The following is a 21,146-nucleotide window of genomic DNA, read 5'->3' as shown; positions in this document are numbered from 1 at the left end:
TCAGTCTTATTAGCTTATAAAATATATTACACTTTATTAAAATTTCTGCATAGTTTATACAAGTATTAAAGTACTGTAAATGTAATAATCCTGCTATACTTGCAGGTATGGTTTAAGAGATGCTAAGCAGAAAGATTATTTTGACCCTCTAACACTAAGTACATAACAGAAAAATAAGTGCTAGTATTTGTAAAACATGTTGTAGCCCTCATTTAATGCATGTAAAATGGCTTTGTAAATGTATTAAGTGAATTTGCTATCATTTAGAAATTGTTAACCTTGACCAAGAAGAGTAAAGACAACTCTGAGTGACTTTATGTGTGACAACAATTCCTTCAAGACAACTGTGTATTTTCAAACCAAATTGTTTTAAACCTTAGATTGTCTTTAAACCAATCTAATCAGGAATGATGTGCAGATATACAGTCTCAGCAATATAGTCTTTCAAATTCCACATTAGTGCAATACTGATAGTGCAGTTGAGTGTTAAATAAAACATACATATACACATATATTTCCCCTGTAATTCTGTTCCAAGGCTCTTGAAACTTCTGCATATTTAGCATCTCCTTGATTGAACATAGCTATGCTGCAAACATTCTCCAAACCAAGCAAATCAGAATGTTAATGCCCATTTATGATGTAGATTCACATTTTGAAACTCTAATATGATGGATTGATTTAATTTGTGACTTCTCCAAGATGACACTTGAGAAATAATTGAATAAACTCTGTAATGATTTACATGATACCTACTTCATGTTTAGAAATCATCCTCACCAAATTAAAATATTGCAATTAAATAATGATTGATAATAATGTGGCATATCATTAAAACCACATTTCAAGGGCATCTTATTGTATATCTGAGGTCTTCCACAATACAGCTAAAATGACTAAGAGACTAAAATTTCTCAACTATCATAGTAAAATACAAATATATATATATATTATATATATATATATATATATATATATTATATATATATATAAGAGAAAATTTGGTAAGGGCCAATTGGCATCTAAAGAATATCAAACCAGCATGGGAATAGAGAATGGCCTCTCTGAGTTGTTTTTCTTTCAGAGTTAAAACGGATCTTTGTTAATGAACTGTTAGCAAGATCGAAGCAAGCTGCATAGTAACATAATACAGTCTTTTGAACAAAACTTAAACATGCTGCAGCAGACATCAAATTTCATGAGAACCCATGAAGCCTTCTATTAAACTGCACTCAGACTTGGAGCTGATTCACAGGTCAATTCTACTCTTTCTCGCCTCCTTTCTCCCTTTTATATGGGCTGGAACACAAGCTGGTGATCTCCACCCAACAAAAACAACAACAACAACAAAATCCCCTGCACTCACTCTCAATCCTTCAGTGTATTGTAAAAAAAAACATTTCAAGACATGAACACTCTGGCATAAGTGTGACTAAGCATTGACAATATAGATGATACCTGCTAGAAAAGAATCTTTTTCTATTCCTTGATTCATTTCATAATTGCAAAGAAAAAAAAAGAAAAAAGTATCCCAATTAGCATGTTGTAATATTCTAAACATTTTGCAGTGCTGAAAGAAAAAGAAATCCAAGTGCTGAGATAAACAAATTTCTTCGCATTTCTCACCTACATTTCCTTCCAGCTGGTGGGCTGATGAGTGGGCCCTCTCAGGGGTGCTGGCCCTACAGCTAACTTGAACATAGCACCATCAAAGTAAGCTCCCCACACAATTTGCAGGCCTCCAGAATCACTCATTCACTGATGTTTTAAAACAGTTACGTATTCCTCCCGGTTTAGTTTGTATTGGGTCCTGAGCTGCGGCTGGGATGAATCTTCAGGATTCCATTCTTCTCTCTTCTCCTCCTCCATCCTTCATGGAGGGATGAAGGGGCATTTGGTTATGCAACTATATTTGACCACCTTTGCTCATTTTCTTCAAATTTAAGACTAATGGCATTTCTACGTATCGATTATTTTATTGGACTATGGTACTCAAAAGCCTGCTTTTGAAAAACTTTCCAATAATGGTGCTATTTCTCTTAAATGTGAGTCATTATTTTTAGTTTCTTCTTCTGACAGGATAATTGATAGTGATAGGAAACTGCTAATTCTGACAGTAAAATCTGGGGAATTTTCAATCCACGTATGTAAATCCCTGAACTGTGGTTTTCTAGATTTTTCAAAAGCCTGTCCTTAAAATGAAGGTATATGTGCTTCACAACTAGTTATACTTACAAGTAGTGTCACTCACGTGTTAACTGAATCAGTCTCCCAAAGCCTTAGCAGATGCTCACTTATGTTATGTGCCATGAACACAAAGGACAGCCCATCTGGCATCTCCTAGCTCACAGAAGTGTTTAGTATAAAAGCTGTGATTGATTTGATATGGGAATAAAAGTACCACTCAATGTTTCCCTGTATGCAAAAAAGCTATAAGTAAGTTGGATAAAGACCATTCATACTCTTACCCAGAAGATTCTTTTTTTGTTTAACCATTACTGGGCAAATATTATCTGTGGATTCCTTACTCTCAAATCCTGGCCATTTGTATGAAGGATATTGTACGAATGGAGACAGGTGTGTGGATCACCCCACAGGCATCTGGCTTTGCAGTGTGGTTCCGCACAGCCCACTGTGCACACAGACCGAAGCTCTAGAGATGCACTGCACAGCTGACCAAATCTGGACACCTCAATGACAAAGCCCTAGCTCAAGAAGAACCGCCCACTTCCTCCTTTGCACCCTGTGTCTCCTCTTTGTTGCCCCTCTGCTTCTACTGCATGCTACGAAGCACAGCACATCCCATGCCTTGAACTGTCACATGTCACCCACCTAATTCAGCAGCCCTGGCTCATCTCCCAATGGTGGCACAGCCCTCCACATAGCTTCAGGCACACAGGAGGGCAAAGGACTTGATTTAGAAGTGATAATCCAGGAAGACGCATGAAGGACAGTGGCAGAGTTGACTGGGCTAGTATGTCATATTGCTGCACGTCCTCCTATACATGGTGAACGGGGCCACCCTTCTCTTTGCTGTCAAGCATAAAATGGGATCACCGGGCAGAGAGGTACGGATGTCTCTGGCAAGGACTAGCAGGCTGGATACTCTATTTCTAATACATTTACTTTGACATTCTTTGAGGAATACATGGAGAAACCGACAATTGGTTATGTTAGTTTACATGTTCCCTTATTCTCATTACATTAAACGTTTCTGTAAGAAGGGTTTGCTTAGCATCCCCGGAAAAAAAAAAAAAAAAGTGTTCACATTCTTTAGGTCTGACCCATGGTAAGGAGAGGGAGGATTAGAGAGTATAGACTACTGACCATATGGAAGTTTTGAATGATATAAATTCAGAGATTCAGGCCAGCTGAATCAAAATTAAAATGTACATGTAAAAACTGAGTTAGATAATGGGAGGGAGGACAGAGAGAGAGCCAGGAGAGTGGAGAGTCACAATGAGGTGGAGACGGAGGCTTTCAGACTAACACGTGGTGTTTCCTATGGAGGGCAAGGTGGTCAGAACGGGAGAAGCTGCGGTCACAGTCTGGACACTGGAAAGGTTTGATTCCAGTATGTTTGCAGAAATGTCTTGATAGTTCATCAGATCGAGCAAACTTCCATGTGCATCCTTCCCATGTACATTTGTAGGGTTTTTCTCCTGTATATGTTCGTCTGTGTGCTTTCAAGTGGGAGCTTTTAGTGTACACTTTGTTGCATCCGTCATAATCGCATCTGTGTATCCTCCGCTTCCTTTGGGTATCTGGAGATTCCACAGGTAAAGTTCTCTTCCTGGGCTGCACTATGACTGAAGGGTCATTCTCTTGCAACAATGCTTGAGGGGGGGACACCGAGTTCATTAAAGGGGGTGGTGACATTTCTTCGGGATGATAATCTGTTCTCTGTGGTTCAATCCCAGGTTCAATTTTAATTTTTTTCTGTAATATGGGCTTCTCATATGATTCAATTACAGGTACTTGCATGCTACTGTTTGAGTTTTCCATCTCTTCCGACAAGGAGACCATGAGCGGCTGCTGGAGGTGGCTGGTGTACATGAAGGGGACGGGCTGCACCATGACCGGCTGGATGACCGGCAGAATGCCCGGGCTCCGGATTCCGTGCTGAGAGAGGGCCGCCACCATCACTGGTGACATGGACAGTGGCACGCTGAAGGGCTGCACGCCTGGGGATAGGGGTGAGTACTTCTTAATCGGTGGGCTAGACGAAGGCATGCTCAGCCCAGGAGACGCTCTCCTGTGTGAGGATGGGAACTTGAGCGACGAAGGAGAACTCCCAGCTGAGGGCGGCGAACCCTGCTTGTTCACTGTGAGGTCCAGTGGCTCCATCTGTATTCCGTGGGACAGGCTCTCCGGGGTCTGAAAGAACTTATCAGGTAACGGTGTGGAGTAAATGACCCCATACTTGTTGGGCTTCATTGACTCCATGTAATTAAATGGGTAGGACACCGAGACAGGGTCCATGGCCTCTTGCTTGACAGGGAATGTGTCAAACATTAGCATTCTTTTAGTTAAATCTTCTAGGGTGTTCTGGTATTTGGCTTTGCGAGGCACGGTGCTGAACACTGACAGTGGGAAATAAAGGCCCAGATCCCACTGCCTGGAGCCCTGCAAGTGCTGTAACGTCAGCGGTCCAGTCCGAGCTGCGTTGGCAGCTGCGGCCGCAGGGGACAGGGACTGGGACAGGTACACGTGTGGTGCAGCGTGGTTCGGCTTGGCTTGGCAGGCGCTCGAGTTGCACTCCGGCTCGGCCCCGGCTCCATGTGGCTCCGCTCCTGGCCCCCCTCTGGCTCCTGACACCAAATCTGGGCAGTCACATGACGCCGGCACTACTCGCTCTCCTGTTGTAATTTTGTATATTTGGAGTCCTATAAGCCTCTTGTACTTGGTTTTCCATTTCATTCTTCAGATTTGGAAAATTTTCTGATAGTATTTCATTGAATAGATTGTTCATTCCTTTGCTTTGTTTCTCTAAGCCTTCCTCAATCCCAAGAATTCTTAAATTTGGCCTTTTCATGATATCCCATAATTCTTGTAGATTCTGTTCATGATTTCTTACCATCTTTTCTGTTTGGTCAACTTTGTTTTCAAGATTAAATATTTTGTCTTCAATATCTGAGGTTCTGTCTTCCAGGTGTTCTATCCTATTGGTTATGTTTTCTATGGAGTTTTTAACTTGGTTTATTGTTTCCTTCATTTCAAGGATTTCTGATTGTTTGTTTGTTTTCAGTATCTCCAACTCTTTTTTTGTTTTTTTGGGGTGCTGGGGATCAAACCCAGGGCCTTGTGCTTGCAAGGCAAGCACTCTACCAACTGAGCTATCTCCCCAGCCCCCTATCCCCAACTCTTTATTGAAATGATCTCTTGCTTCCTGTATTTGGTCTTTTAACTGTTGATTGGTGTGATCATTTAATGCCTGTATTTGCTCTTTCATCTCCTCATTTGTTTTCCTGATTTTATTAATTATGTACATTCTGAACTCCCTTTCTTACATTTCCTCTGCTGTGCTGTCATTGGGTTTTATTGATATAGTGTGTAGGTTTGTTTGGGAGATTTTCTTCCCTTGTTTTCTCATATTGGTCAGATGTCGGTGGGACTCTGAGATATTGCAGATTTCCTCTATTGGCTTATAGTAGATTTCCAGTGTATCACCTCCCAGCCTTCAGTAGCCTGAAGTCTTGGAGTAACTTGATAATGCAGTGCTTGTGAAGAAAGCTGCCCCTAGCCCACTACTGGTTCCAGGGCTTGGAGCTGTCTCTGTATGGAAAGGCTCTCACTGGGGTCCTGCTCTGAGAAGCTGGCCGTGTGGGAGGAGCTCACCGCTGGAGTGTGCAGGGCTGCCTGGGGAAGACTCCAGCTGCCCTGCCCTACTCTGATAAGCTGCCCCTATCCGGACCTGCCCTCAAGGCCGAGCTTCACCGGGTGAGGGAGACACACCTCATGGTTCTATTTTAGTTCAAGTCTCTCAATGCCTCCCCTTCTTGAATCCTGGGTTCTGGAGTGACTGGAGATGCAGTCACCCTCTAGTCTGCCATCTTGGATTACCCCATGGAAAAAGCCTGCAGCCACAGGGGGCAGGGCTTACCTGGAGAGGTCTCTGGCTGCTCTGCCCTGGTCTCAGAGGCTGCTTGCAGTTCAGAGCTCTCCAATGGCTTTGAGACTTGTGGCTGGCTCTGTGTAGAAAGACTCTCACTGGGTGGTCTGCTCCGAGAAGCTAGCCTAGAAAGGCACTTCCAGCTGGAGGGAGCCGGGCTGCTTGGGGAAGTACCTGGCTGCCCTGTCCTGGTCCCTGGAGCAACCTGCAGGCCAGAGCTCACCACCCTGGCTCAGGAACTTGGAGCTGGTCCTGTGCAGAAAGGCTCTCACTGGGGGGCCTGCTCTGAGAAGCTAGAGAATCTTGCCGTGTGGGAGGAGCCCACCACCGGAGTGCACATGGCTGCCTGGGGAAGACTCTAGCTGCCCTGCCCTACTCTAATGAGCCACCCAAATCCAGGCCAGCCACCCGGGCCGAGCTTCACTGGATGGGGGAGACTCACCCCGTGGTTCTATTTTAGTCTGAGTCTCTCATTGCCTCCCCTTCTTGAATCCTGGGTTCTTGAGGGACTGGAGATGCAGTCACCCTCTAGTCCATCATCTTGGATTGCCCCATGGAAAAAGCCTGTGGCTGGAGGGGGCAGGGCCGCCTGGAGAGGTCTCTGGCTGCCCTGTTCTGGTCCCAGAGGCTGCTTGTGGGTCGGAGATCTCCGCTGGCTTCCCCAGCATATATTTAATTTTGAAACAGGGTCTCACTACATTACCTAGCCAACCTCAAACTTGTGACAGCCAGTCCTTCGTATTCTTTGGTGTCACCTGTCTGTACTATCATATTATTGTTACTCTGACTGCTGTGTTCACATTTAATTTGTGTTGACATTTCTGTCCAAATAGTTGTGAGAAGTTTATCAGTAGCACAAAACATAGCACAGTCACCTGCTGGTGGTGGTCACTCAGTTGAAAAGTAGTGGGTTGAAATTTCCACAATACGTAAACATTCAGGGAAAGAAGGAAAAAGTATAGTTGATTGATTCATAAACAAATGTGTATTACATTGTAGGATATACTGGGCATGAGGAGAAACAGCAGGTAGAAAGTCTGAAAGGCCCATGTCTTGGAAACCATGTTTTAATAAGCTATATGCAAGATGCAATTAAGGAGTATGAGTAAAAAAATTGAATTCATTTGGTTAGCCACTTATGTTTTACAGAGAGGTTATTAATAGCAACTTGGAAATTATATAAGATTTAATGTTGATAGACTGTCTTAAAATAAATAACAAAAATATCAACAAATTAAGCTTTTTATTGAACAATAACCATTTCTAATGTAATGCCTACAATAAAGAAAATGACTAAAATTATGATTACTCTTCTATGGTTTTAATCCTATAAAGTTATTCTTTGTTGTAAACTAAATTTATCAAAACCATTGTAAGTAGGTTGGGATGTAGCTCAGGGTTAAAGTGCTTACCTAGCATGTGCAGGCCATGGTTTCAATTCCTATAACAACTGAATATATGTGTGTGCGTATATATATATATATATATATATATATATATGCTTTTTATTTATATAAATTTTTTTTCTTCATTACTAGGGTATGAACACAGATTAATTTGCCATGAAGCTATATCCCCATCCCTATTTGTTTTTATTGAGTCAGAGTCTTACTAACTTGCCCCCCACTGACCTTGAACTTGTAATCCTCATGCCTCAGTTTCCCTATTTGGTACGATTACAGGCATACACCTCCATACCCAGCTTAAATTAATATTTTAAAAGAAATTCAATTTTAGTAAATATTTCCTGGCACTGGATAACACTTAGTGTTTTCCATTAATCTCTGAGATAGTTCCTGTCTTCATAAGTTAGTATTCATGAAATGCATGAAAGAAAGTCACTATTGATATAATATTACTGGTACAGATAATATGCTATTGCTTCACAGAAGTGCTTCATGTCAAAAGTCAACTCCAAGTCAATATTGGACATATTTATAGAACTTTTGGATTTCATACATGATAAAAATAGTCAATTTAGAGACACAAATAGCAAAGAGTGATGGTGACAGAAAATTTGTGGTTTGTTTTCAAAGAACCGAGTTCAATCTTAGCCAAAACTTATAATATAAAGAGGATAATAGAAACAAAATCTTGAAAAGCAGTCTGGCAAGTCTGTGGTGGTGATTATAATGAATGCAGTAGGCAGCAAGGAGACAGAACTCCGTGTTCCTTTTTTAAAGTCACATTTGAATTCCAAATTAAAGGTGATGAAATCCTTGGTCAACAAGCCCATCTTTCCTGGTCAAGTTTTTATCCACAGTAATAAGGCCAGGCACTGAAGTGAAAACTCTCACTATAGATTCCTTCTGTTCTGAAGGGGTTGATAAGCACAGTGATCATGAAGAATTGGGATCAACTGATCTTCAAATAATGTTTTTTTAACTCCAGTAAATTGAATAATTTGCTAAAATAATACTAAAAATAGGAGTTATTACAACAAATACATTATTAAGCCAGGACAGAGACTTTTAAATGAAAAATCCTAAAGCAAAACCATAGGCTAAATAATGCCAATTCTCTTAGCAAAAAAAAAAAAAAAAAAAAAAAAAAAAAATAGTGAATAAATCAGTGTATTTTAAATCCTGTATCCTTTCAAGTGAATATTTACAGAAGTTATCCAGCACCAAACTTTCTGGACACATTGGCAGTATTATTCACCTTGAAGGTCACGGCTCTATGACAATGCAGGCCAGGAAGCACAAGTGACTCAGGGCTCCCACCTCTGCTTCCAGAACTAACCACAGGTTCATGCATAATGAGCAGCAGGTGTGTTGGCCACCCTCTGTTCCTTTCAGTCACCTCAGTAAACCCCCTGTAGGAGTCCACACCTTTGTAGTGTCACACATGCCTTCTCTGTCTGCATCATCCTGTGACCCACTCTTTCCTTTCCTAGTTCTGCCATGTGTTCACTAGACCCAGAACTTGCTGAGGACTATGACCAGGACAAAAATAAAAAAGACCAGATGATAAAGGAATGCATCACAAACATTTCTTATATAAATTCAGTTTTATTTCCCTCCAGTAATATTTGTATTTAGACTGCACATAAAAACTCAAGCTAAAATTATTTCAAAGAAATTAATAATAATTTTCCATTACCTATAGGCAAGTTGGACCTCCAGGGTAAAGTATAGCTGAATTTAAAGGCAGGGGTTTCATTTTCCCAGCTTCCCTCCATTACTAATTAAAAGACTGACAGGTGAGATATACCTCTGAAGTTTTAATTTAGGTTTCTATTCCATACCTTTCACCTTTCCCTTAATCCATTTTAGCAGGTGTGTTAGTGAGTTTTTAACAGCTGTGACAAAATAACTGAGGTAAATCAACTTGAAGGAGATAAGATTTATTTTGCCTTCTGGTTTCAGAAACATTGTCATGCTTGGCCCCATTTCACTTGGCCCATGGCAAGGCAGAACATGGCAGTGAGCACAGAGCAGAGTAAAACTGCTCACTTTATGGTGACCAAAAAGCAGAGAAGCCAGGTGCCCAATATAGCATTAAAGGATATACCATAAAAGTTCAATTTCTTCCAGTTAGGCCCCACCTCTAAAGATTCCACCACCTCCAATAGACCATGAAGTTGTAAATTCACCAGAGAATTAATTCATTATGAAGTCAGACCCCTAGTGATTCAGTCACTTCCTGAAGACCCCAGCTCTGTGCCCTGCTGCATTAAGGACCAAGTCTTCAAAACAAAGGCTTTGGGGACTATCCAGATCCGACCACAGTAGCAGGTAACCGAGTTGTGTGATTTATCACCTGGGAGAAGTTTCCAAGTTCTTGACATGGAAGAAAGCAAACCTTTTATGGTAGTGGCCCCCTATTTCCTCCTCAGCTAGAAATGTAAGAGAAGATTATGGATGCATTGAGTACCAAAACCTCTTTCTGACAAAGGGCTGGAAGATGTGCCCTCTTTCTCCAAGTATGTGAACTCAGGAAGATGTGCTGTCTCCAAGCACGTGAGACTTCAGGAAGATGTGCTGTCCCCAAGCATGTGAGAAGACCTCAATGGGGAGAGATGCTTAGTTCACCTAGGGAGGCAGGACCTTCAGATCTTGGGTTTCTAGTTTTCACCACATTTCTTCATACCCTAATATGAAATGGAATCCACAGAATCTTCAGAAGTGGATTCTCATCACCTGGGAAAGTGGGAATTTCACAACATCTGACTCCTGAACAAGTCTCTTCCATGATTTGATCATATGTGAGAGCCCAAATCACCCCCCATCCCACATCCCACTCCTGGCTGTTGAACCCAGGGCCTCACACCTGCCAGTCAAGTTCTGTGACATTGAATTACTTCCCTTTTTTATTTTCTTTTGAGACAAGTTCTTGCTGAGTTGCTGAGACTGTCCTCAAACTTGTGATCCTCCTGCCTCAGCCTCCCATATAACTGGAATTACAGGCATGTGCCTCCATTCCTGTTCTCTTGCATTTTCTTATGCCATCACATAAGTGAACTTGCCTAGACAAGGCATGCCTGCTTCTGCCCACAACTCATGACCCAGAGCTTTTCCAGTGGCTCAGTCTATCTGCAAGAGGACAGGTAATTGTTTATTTTCCAAGAATAAAACCATGAAATCTCTGGTGGATATTCAAACAAGAAGCCAAGGAAGTTATTTATTTTGGGGATCATTAAACTGAAACACAGATGCACAGGAATGTTCCTTCCCTCTCACTACCTTCATGTTTAGTCACAATCTTGGTAAAAACTCTATGAGACACCAACTAAAAACTGTGCCTAGGGTCAGGAGTCTTAAGTTTTGTCACTAAACAGAATCAAAATACAATAAAAAAATTGAAAATATGGTTCAAGATCCTTTCAGTCTAATAACATTAACAGTAAAAAATTAAAAATCGTCTATGCAATGTTTATAAATAGACATCTGTCTAGCTGAGGACAGGGGCACTCACTTGCAATTCCAGAGACTTGGGAGTTTAAGGCTGAGGAATGCAAGTTTGAGGCCAGCCTCAGCAGTTTAGTGAGACCATAAGCAACTTAGTAAGATCTGTCTCAAAGTTTTCAAAAAAGACATGTGGGAGGACTGGGAATGTAGTTCAGTGATAAAGTGCCCCTGAGTTTAATCCCCAGTACCATAAGAAAATTGTATGTGTTTATCTTACAGCTGTATATCTTAAATACCAGTCAGGAATTAAGAGTCTGAGTGTTTCATACATGCGCATTAATGGATTACTGGCATATTGTGAAAATTATTTGTCATGGCTGTAGAGAGAAAGATCATGTTTCATTATAAAACTAACATTTGCAGGCTAGCAGATTCTACTTTGTCTTTTTTCTGAGCTAAATTTCAATTCTGTAACCTGCCTGGTTCTGCTGCCTACCTGAAAATTGAACTGGATTCTGCTCTTTCTCCCATTTTATGAGTTCTTACCAAAATTTCAGTTCTTCTCAATTCCTACTGTATTTGACTAAAATGCTCCAAATATTTACATTTTTTCCACCATGCTCCTGACTTAAACCTTTCAGCCATTGGGCATAGTAGCACATTCCTATCATTCTAGTTACTCAGGTTGCTAAGGCAGGGAAATTGCAAGTTTGAGGTCCTCCTGGATAATTTAGTAAGACCCTGTCTCAAGTTGTTTCTGTTTTCTTTTTATTTGTGTGTGTGTGTGTGTGTGTGTGTGTGTGTGTGTGAGAGAGAGAGAGAGAGAGAGAGAGAGAGAGAGAGAGAGAGAGAGAGAGAGAGAGAGAGAGAGAGAGAGAGAGAAAGAAGGTTTAGAGTGCTAGGGATGAAGTTCAGTGGCACAGTGCTTGCCTACTAGGAATGAAGTTCAATCCCCAGAGCCATAAAAACAAGGAACTAAAAGCTGGTTCTCCATATCTTACTGGTCTCTAAGTTGTTTTATAGCTGGCCTTTCCCTTGAATCTGAAGAATCCCTGAGAGTTGAGGCTTGCTTTTAATCATATCAGAATCATCTGAATCAATGACAGACTGAATGCTCTGTAGTGTTTCCCACATCCTGTGCCCAATTCTCTGTTATTGCCACTGTGGTGAGGACCACAATTCTGGTGAATATGGCATGATTTAGGTTTCCTCAGAGCTGGACAGTGGTTGATGAGGTGATCAGTTTATTTCACTTTTCCCAGTCTGGCCATCTTCAGAGTCTGATTGTACCACAGCACATCCTTTTTAGTTTGCATTTCAGGCTGGACCCTAGAGTTGATGACCTGCAGAGATTTGTTCTTCTCTGCAGCACCATCTTTCTCCCTTAGTTATGGAAGGGCCCCCAACCAACTGCAGCAGCTAACATGGCCAGAGAGCTAGGGGAATAAAAGCTTTATTGCCTTTGAGAATCCATCTTAGTTACTCATTTATTTCCTTTCCTTTTTCCCCATATATTTTATTGTCATATCATAATTATACATAATACAGGGTTTTTTTTTTTTTTTCAGTACTGGCCATTAAACCAGGGGTGATTTTCACTGCACTTCTTATATTTTAATTTTATATTTCATTTTTTATTTTGAGACAGGATCTCACTAAGTTGCTTAGGCCCTCATTAAAATGCTAAGTCTGATCTTGAACTTGTGATCCACCTGCCTCAGCCTCCTGAGTCACTGGGATTATAGGTATGCACCAGTAAAACTGGATTCTTTCCTTTTTCCTTTCCTTTCCTTTCCTTTCCTTTCCTTTCCTTTCCTTTCCTTTCCTTTCCTTTCCTTTCCTTTCCTTTCTTCTTTTCTGTGGAACTGTATATTGAATCCAGGAGCACTCTACCACTGAGTGCTAGATCTTTTATTATTATTAATATTAATTAATTTATTTATTCAAATTGTTCAGGTTGGACTCAAACTCATGATCCTTCTTCCTTAGCCTCCTGAGTAACTGGGATTCCAGGAATATACCACTGTTGCTGCACCAGTTCAGCTCTTTCTAACTCTGGGTCTCTTTGCTAGCATGCCTGCTACCCTGTGCTCCTAGCACAAAGGCCAGTTTATATTTCAGGGCACCTTGGGGTTCCCCCACAGGAAATAACTTCCTCCTGCACACTGCAGATTCCACACTGCTGAATCTCACCTCTTCAGACGTCTTCTTCAACTTCTTCAATCAAGGCTGCCACTTCCCCAGTGTGGTCCTGGGACACGATCCCAGTCCCTCCTTGTTGCAGTTTGGATCTGGAATATCCCCCAAAGGCTCCTGTGTTGAAAGTCGGACTCCCACTGCAGTGATGTTCAGAGGTAGACTTTTGGGGACTCAGATTTATCAGTATATTAATCTATTGATGGAGTCATAGCTGAACAAAATACAGGGAAGTGGAGGGAAACAGGGCATTGAGCTGGCTACAGTGACACACAAATGTGATACCAGTGATTTTACAAGCTAAAGCAGGATTATCACAGCACCTTCAGCCTCAGCACCTTAGACTCTGTCTCTATTAAATAATTATTTAATTAATAATCTGGGGGTATAAGTCAGTGGTAAAACACCCCTGAATTCAAACCTACAACTAAATACAGAAAAAGAAAAGAACTCGAGGACAGGGGACTATTTAAGGGAGTGTGTTTTGTGGGTGTGCCAATGGGGACTGTTCCTTGTCCCTGAATTTTTTGTTTCATGGAACTTATTTTTGTTTAAGCAGATTAACAGCATTTCTCCCCTCTCAATAGGTCACCATCCAGCTCAACAATTACATAAAAGGGCTATAAACTTAGATAAAGATTGTGATGATTTGGTTAATCTATTGTCTATAGCAGAATTTGAGGATTTAAAATTCTCTTTAGTTGGTATTCCTGCCCTAGTAGTAGGAGCTTATAAACAGACAATGGGGCTTACCTGTGCTATAGTAAAAAATATAAATTACATATCAAGGGCAATTACTATGCTAATGAGGAACAAAAACAACACTATCAAGCTATTCTTGATAATAGGACTTCTATTGATTATTTGCTGTTGTTACATCATAAGGAATGCCATGAATTTTATAACCTGTGTTGTTTCAATCTAACTGATAACAATTCCATTCAAAAGGAATTGGATCATCTCAAAGACATTGTAAAGAAGGTGCAACAAGATGATGGAGGTTGGGATTTATTAGATTGGATAACCTCATGGCTACCAAATTTTACATGGTTCAAACAGCTTTTCATTGGAGTATGTTTATGGACACTTATCTTATTATGTTTTGCTTATTTTTCCAATGTCTGCCTTACTTTCTCCCTTCACCTTCCTTAAACAAAAGACAAGTTATATCCATTCAAAAAGTCACACAAAACAAAAGCTTGGAATTGTAGAGATTCAGACCATGAGAAATTACAGAGGAGCATACGTCCTTTGAATGAGTACACACCTCAGATTATGAAGACCTCTATTTCTCTGACTTAGAAACATTCTGCAACTCCTCTGTCCTTGAGCTGTTATCTTCTTATGAAAATATTTGGTACTACTGGACTCTGAGAAGCAAGCAAGTTATATGATCTGCACATGCACAAACTAACTACACTAATGTAACCTGATATATCCCTGGAGTAGATAATAAAATTGAATTGGCTATCCCACAGAAAGCCACTCCTTATTGTATGCCATCCTGTATGCTTGCCTCTTTATTTTTTCAACCCTTAGCCTTTAAAATCTCAGTTGTGTAGGTAGGGCCCCTTGAAGTAAAGTTAAGGAGAACACACTAAATTTTGTTGAAAGGGATCATACAGGGAATCTCTCAGGGGTTTGGGGAGGGCACTCAAAGAAGTATCACAAGAATTTGAGTTTTATAGCTGTGGCCTTTGAATGAATGCACAGGGATATTTGGTAAATGGTGTTTGCTACCTGAGATGCATACATAGACTTTTTTTGAGATTTGTTGAAAGGGTATTTTGAGCTTTGTATGGAGGACTCTTGATTGGGGTGTATAGGGAAGGTACACTTAAGTGAGTATTAAGACCTCACTGAGGTGTATAGGTATATAATTCTAAAGTGAGTAAGGAGAGATCTCTGAGATTAATGAGGAGAACAAACTGAGATTTTTATGGATGGCTCTATGAGGTGTGTAACAGAGCCCTCTGGATTATAAAAGTAGGGCAATCTGAGAAATGTAGAGAGGCACTGTGTGGTGTTATTCTCTGAGTTGTATATTGATTGCTTAATGATGTGTGTAAGAAGGGTTTCTCAGGTATGTATGGACGGCCCTCTGAGTTGTGTAGGAAGGGTGCTTGATGTAAGTTGAGAGTGCTTTCTGAGATGTGCAGTTAGGTGTCTGTGTGGAGTGTGCGAAGGGAAGAAATCTCTGAGGTTTGTTGTTCAGGCTCTCTGAGGTGTATAGGGAGATCTTCATTAGGTGTACAGAAGGTATATATGGGGTGTTATAAAGCACTTTTCCCTTTGTAGTAGTGAAATCTCAGTTGTGTAGTGAAGGCTCTCTGAAGTAAATAAATATATCCATCTGATATGAGTAGGGAAAACACACTAAGATATCTTTTAGGACAGTAAAGGGAATCTCTGTGGTGTGTAGGTAAAACCCTCAAAGGTGAGTAGGGACAGCTTTTTAAAGAGTAGTGAGGTCTATCTGAGATGTGTGGGTAGGGTTTGCTGAGGTGTGTAGCACAAGTCTTCTGAGGTTTGAATTAATATCTCTGGCATTTTTAGGGAGTACACTCTTGGGTGAATAAGGAGGGCTTTCTGAATTGTTTAGGTGTTGTTCAATGATGTGTGGAGGAAGTGTCCTTAAGGTGTGTAAGGATGGAAATGAGTTATTTATGAAGGATTCTTGATATGAGTAGAGAGGAAATGTTCAGATGTGTAGGGAAGTGTGTTTGAGGTGTGTAGGAAAGGTTATTGGAGGTGTGAAGATGGGTTCTCTTCATTTTATAAGAAGCCCTCTATGAGGTATGATGGGAGGACCCTCTGAAGGGTATAGGAGCATTTTATGAGTTTTGTAGAAGGGCTTAGTGACATGAGTGGGAGTGATCAATTAAGTACACCTCATTGTGGTGTGTATAGGAGGCCAGTCAAATTAGCTTTATGATGAGTGTAGTGAGGGTTTTCTGATGTTAGTAGAAGGGCTCTCTGAGTTGTTTAGAGAGTGCTAAAAAGAAGTATAATGAGTACTCACTTAGGTCTGTAGGGATGTCTCTCTGAGGTGTGCAGGTAATTCTGTTGAGATGAGTAGTGAGGGCTTTCTTCATTGTCCCATGAGGGCACTCTGAGATGTATAGGGAGGGTTCTCTGATTTTTGCATGATGCAAATTCCAAGCTGTTAGTGTATAATTAGTTAGGGGCAGGCTTTCAAAGAAGTACAGTTTGTACTCTCTGAGTTACATAGTAACATCTCTCTGAGGTGTGTAGGGACTACTGTTGAGGTGAGTACGGTGGTACACTTTGATTTATATGAAGGGTATATTGAGGTATGCAGAGTAGGCTCTCTGACTTTGGCAGCATGCTGCTTCTTAGCTGTGTTGTGTGAGTTCTATGAGGCATCTAGGGTAGTTCTATGATATGGGTTAGATAGCTGTAAGACATGAGTTTGAAGGTCTTAGATGAGTTTGGAGGGATCACTCAGGTGTATAGATAGTGTGCGCTGAATTGAGTAGAAAGGGCTCAGTGAGTTATTTGCAGGGCCTTTTGCAGTGAGTAGTGAGAGCTCTCTTAGATAAGTAAGTAGGACAAATAGATGCAGAAGGGAGGGCCCCATGTGGTGTGGAGGGTGATCTATATAGTCTGAAGTTAGAACTTGCTATAAAGAGTAGGATGGACTCTCTGAGATTTGTTGTGTGGGTACTCTGAGGGGCGTAGTGAGGGCTCATTGAAATGCAGAGGGATGGCACTCTGGTGAGCTTATGGAGGACTTTAAGAGGTGTGGAGGGAAGTGTTATTTGTGCAGAGGGATCTATTCAGGTAATAGGGGGACTATATGACTCAGTAGAAATGCTATCTCAGTTGTATAGGGAGGGCCCTCTGAAGTGAATAGTGAAATTTCTCTGATATGAGTAGGGAGAACATTCTAAATTTTGATGGGAGGGATCCTTGAGGATAGTAGAGAGAATCTCTGAGGTGTTTTTGGAGGGCACTCAGAAGAGTATCAATGGATCTCTGATATTTGTAGTTATGGCCCTCAGTTGAATATGCAGGAATTTGGTGAGTAGTGAGGGCTACATGAGATGTCTATGTAATTTTTTCTTGAGATTTTTTGAAAGGGCATTCTGATATTTGTATGGAAGTCTCCCTGAGATTTGTAGGGAGGACTTTTAATTGCAACATATACGGAGGGGGCTCTGAGGTAAGTGTCAAGAATTTGCTGAAGTGTGTATTGATGGAACTTTAAGGTGAATAAGGATAGATCTCTGAGATGAATAAGGAAAATAAACTGAACTATGAAAGGAGGGTTCTAGGATGTGTGTAACAGGGGCCTCTGAATTTTGAAAGTAGGGCATTCTGAGGTGTGTAGAGGTCCAGTGTTTGGTGTGTAGCATCAGTTCTTTGAGTTGTATGGGGTTGGTAAATGTGTGTAGGAAGGGTTTCTAAGGTGCATATGGGTACCCTCTGAATTGTGTAGAAAGTATACTTGATGTGAGTAGGTAGGGCTCTGAGCTGTGTGTAGAGGTGACTGTGAAGTGTATAGGAAGGGATCTCTTAGAAATGAAAGAAGGGCTCTCTGATTTGTCATACACCTGCTCTGAAGTGTGTAAGGAGGTCTTTATTTGGTGTGCAGGAGGAATCTATGGGGGATGTAGGAGAGCTTTTGCCTGCATACAAGTGCTATCTCTGTTCTTTAGTTAGGGCCCTCTGAAGTGAATAGGTGGATCAATTTGATATGACTAGATAGAACATACTCATGTGTAACGTGAGGATGTGTAATTGAGGATAGTAGAGGAGTCTCCAAAGTATTTAGGGTAGAGTATCCCTCTACCCTAAATAGAGTATCCCAAGGGCTCTCTGAGGTGTGTCACTCCGACCCTCATAGGTGAGCAGGGAGGGCATTTTGGTGAGTAGTGTGTTCTATCTGAGTTGTCAAGGAATTTGATTTGCTGAGGTTTGTAGCATGGACATTGTGAGGTTTGAATTAACATGTCACTGGCATTTGTAGGGAGTACTCTCTGGGGTGTAGAGGGAGGGACTTCTGAGTTGTTTAAGTGTTGCTCAATGAAGTGTGGAAGAAGTGTCCCAAAGTGTGTAAGACTGGAATTTTAAATTGTGTAGGTAGGATTCCTGATGTGAGTAGGTAGGAATTACTTAAATGTGGATGGAAGTGAGTTTGAGGTGTGTAGGAACGGTTCTCTGAGGTATAAAGGCAGATTCTCTTTGTTTTGTAATGAGTGCTCTCTGAAGGGTATAGGAAGGCTTTATGAGGTTTGTAGAAAGACTGGTGAGTGTAAGTGTTAAGTGAGTAAAAGGGCTATTTGCTATGTAAAGAAAAGACCTCTGAGGTGAGTCAAAAGTGTTCTCTGAGGTTTGTAGTGTAGGCTCACTGAGATGTTTACAGTAGGCTTTCAAAGAAGTATAATTAGTATAAAGGGGCTTTGCACACTTGCTGTCCAGCATCTATAAAGTGTGGTTAATCCTGCCTGAGATTGGCTATAATGGGGAGGGTTCCTCTCAAGACCTGTCTCTGAGACCACAGTAACAACACTATTCCTTGGGTACCAAAAATCCAACCACTGCTTGCTGTGTTCCTTCTGTAGGATAAGCCAGCCCTCAGTCCCCTGCTATTCCTAGCACAAAGGGTGGAGCCTGGGGTGTGCCTATTCATTCTCTAAAGTGCCTCCCAACTGACCACTCTTGAGGCAGAAGCCCTCATTTTGACCCAAAGGCCACTCAATTCAATCTTGGAAGTCACTCCTCTTTTTTATCTGGCTGGATATTTTCATACTAACAGAAGGCCAGAAGTGTGTCATCAGTAACATTCTGTGCCCCTCATCTGCCTAAATGCATACTGCCTAGAATAACTCCTGAACAATAATAGAAGGTCAGAAGGTCTGGGTCCTCTTACAGATTTCTACATAATAGGCCGAGTGCCTGACAATGGTAGGTGCTTCACATACATTTGAGTCATGAATGAACCTAACCACTTATAGCCTAGCTACCTCAGGTGCAGGACCTACTATGTACACCTAAGAGGTCTCTGTTCTGTTTACATGCAGGTCAGGAACCCTCATAATTTCAGGCCACAAACTCCTTCTCAAATGTGGAAACTCTTTCCTGAGGTTTCAGAGCAGCATGGCCTAAGGCAGAGAATTTCCTTACAGGGGAGGAGACAGCCCACGGGAAAGACCAGAGCAGTTGACAACATGCTCTATGAGACAAGGCCTGAGGCAAACACTCCTAGGGTTCAACTTACTTGGTTTTCTAAACAACCAGGCTTCGTTCTCTTCTGAAAACCCTCCTTTCCAGAGAAGACTGAGGTTCAGAGTGATACCCAGCTGTCCAAAACCAAACCAGGAGATGGTCATGTTCCAGGTATTGGAGGTAGTACAAACCATTTACATAGCAGCTCTAGCATCTTCTTGGCACTGGCCTAATTTTGACATGAATACAAAAATCCATGGACATATGTGGTTTCCCTTTCTGCAGGCCAGGTGCAGGTAATCTACAAGCTCCTGCAGGATGAGTGCTGGGAATATTTCAAAGAAACAGGACACAGCCAATGATTAATCTATGGCATCTTCTTCCTAGTTTGGGGAATCCAAAAGTGATATTTTAACAGAGAAACAGTAGTAAGAGTGTCGAGGGAAAACAAAACAAAAGATTTTCCCTGCATATTCTCAGGGGATATCACACACACACATATACACACATACACACACACACACACAAATATATACATACACCACACATGCACAAGCACACACACACACACACACAAACCCTTTTTAGTGTGGGGTTATCAAAATGGAAATCTGAGTGGTCGGCTAGACTCCACTCACTTGCAATGGTCTCTTCTGTCTCACCTCTAATCTCCTTGGGAAAAATCACCATAGTTGTTGGAACCCAGCATTGACCTAGTGCTTCCACACTCAGGAAAGACCCCTACTCATAGTTTTCCTAATACCTGAACATCCACAGATCAGTAGACAATGAGAACTCATGGCTCTGAACTTGCTGTCTCAACAAAAATGAGGAGAATAGGACTGTATCTGGACTGTGAGTGCCTAGTTACTGGGTTCCAGGTGTGTGAGTTCCATTGCCAAGGAAATGAGGTCACTCCTTTGGGGAATCTTTATCTGAGGCCATTTCTCATGTAAAATATTTCCAAATGTCCCATGCAATGTAGGCTGCTCTCATCTTCCCATGACACATGCATAATTGGAAAAAGATACACCAACATACACTGGATCAGGTATCCAAACAGGTCTAGTGTAGCAAGCTCTCCTGGTTTGAGGAGAAAGCTTGGTTCAGACCCATCTCCTATTTCTGCCCATGTGTGTGGTCCTGAATAAGTCATTATGCATTGCAGGGCCTTCATAGCTTCCACACCTCTTCAGGGATTATTCTAGCATCTGCTTTTGAAGTTGTCAGCAGATGTATGAGCCCATGCCTAAATGTACTCCATGGGAAAACCTAACACTAGAGTCATGTGTTGCAATGCACAAACATACACTTAAAAAGCAGGAAGGTAAAGAACAGAGGATTACATGCAAATCTACTATGATATGAGTCCCACAGTGAAAGAGAGTAAGTGAGTTCCTTTCTTGGTCATGTTTCCACTCTGCACCAATGGAAGGTTTTGATGGTTGATTTATAGAGATAGCCTATGCATGATGTAGACCTGAGAATGGTTTTTGTGCAATGTATAATTGTCTAAATTTCTCTTCCCATTGTATAATGTGGTTATACTACAAGGAATCACAACCCCCACAGCATCCCAGTGCCAAAGGCTGGTAGCTACCTACCATTTTACTGAATCTACATCAGCATCTGGTTTCAAAGAAACAGAAATCAGCAAGGGTCATGATATTTCACTTTGAAGGTGGAGTGATGGAAAGTCTTGTTTCTATCTGGTTGCATATACTACAGCATAAAGCACTGTTGGAATTCTATAGCTTTGTAGAAAAATGTGGCAGCTGGCAGATGCTGGGGGACAC

General features: G+C 41.4%; 1 protein-coding gene across 1 annotated transcript; it reads right to left on the bottom strand.

The window, feature by feature from the left end:
* Positions 1 to 987: 987 nt before the first annotated feature.
* Positions 988 to 4,647, bottom strand: LOC306652450 (Krueppel-like factor 3). Its single transcript, XM_079125338.1, has one exon. It carries the CDS (start codon positions 4,519 to 4,521, stop codon positions 3,481 to 3,483), a length of 1,041 nt encoding a protein of 346 aa, XP_078981464.1. The 5' UTR covers positions 4,522 to 4,647; the 3' UTR covers positions 988 to 3,480.
* Positions 4,648 to 21,146: the final 16,499 nt, after the last annotated feature.

Source organism: Sciurus vulgaris, assembly GCF_902686455.1.
Source record: "Sciurus vulgaris genome assembly, contig: HiC_scaffold_233_arrow_ctg1, whole genome shotgun sequence".
Lineage (NCBI taxonomy): Eukaryota > Metazoa > Chordata > Mammalia > Rodentia > Sciuridae > Sciurus > Sciurus vulgaris.
The sequence above is the reverse complement of the archived record's forward strand: the minus strand, read 5'-3'. Positions and strand labels throughout refer to the sequence as shown.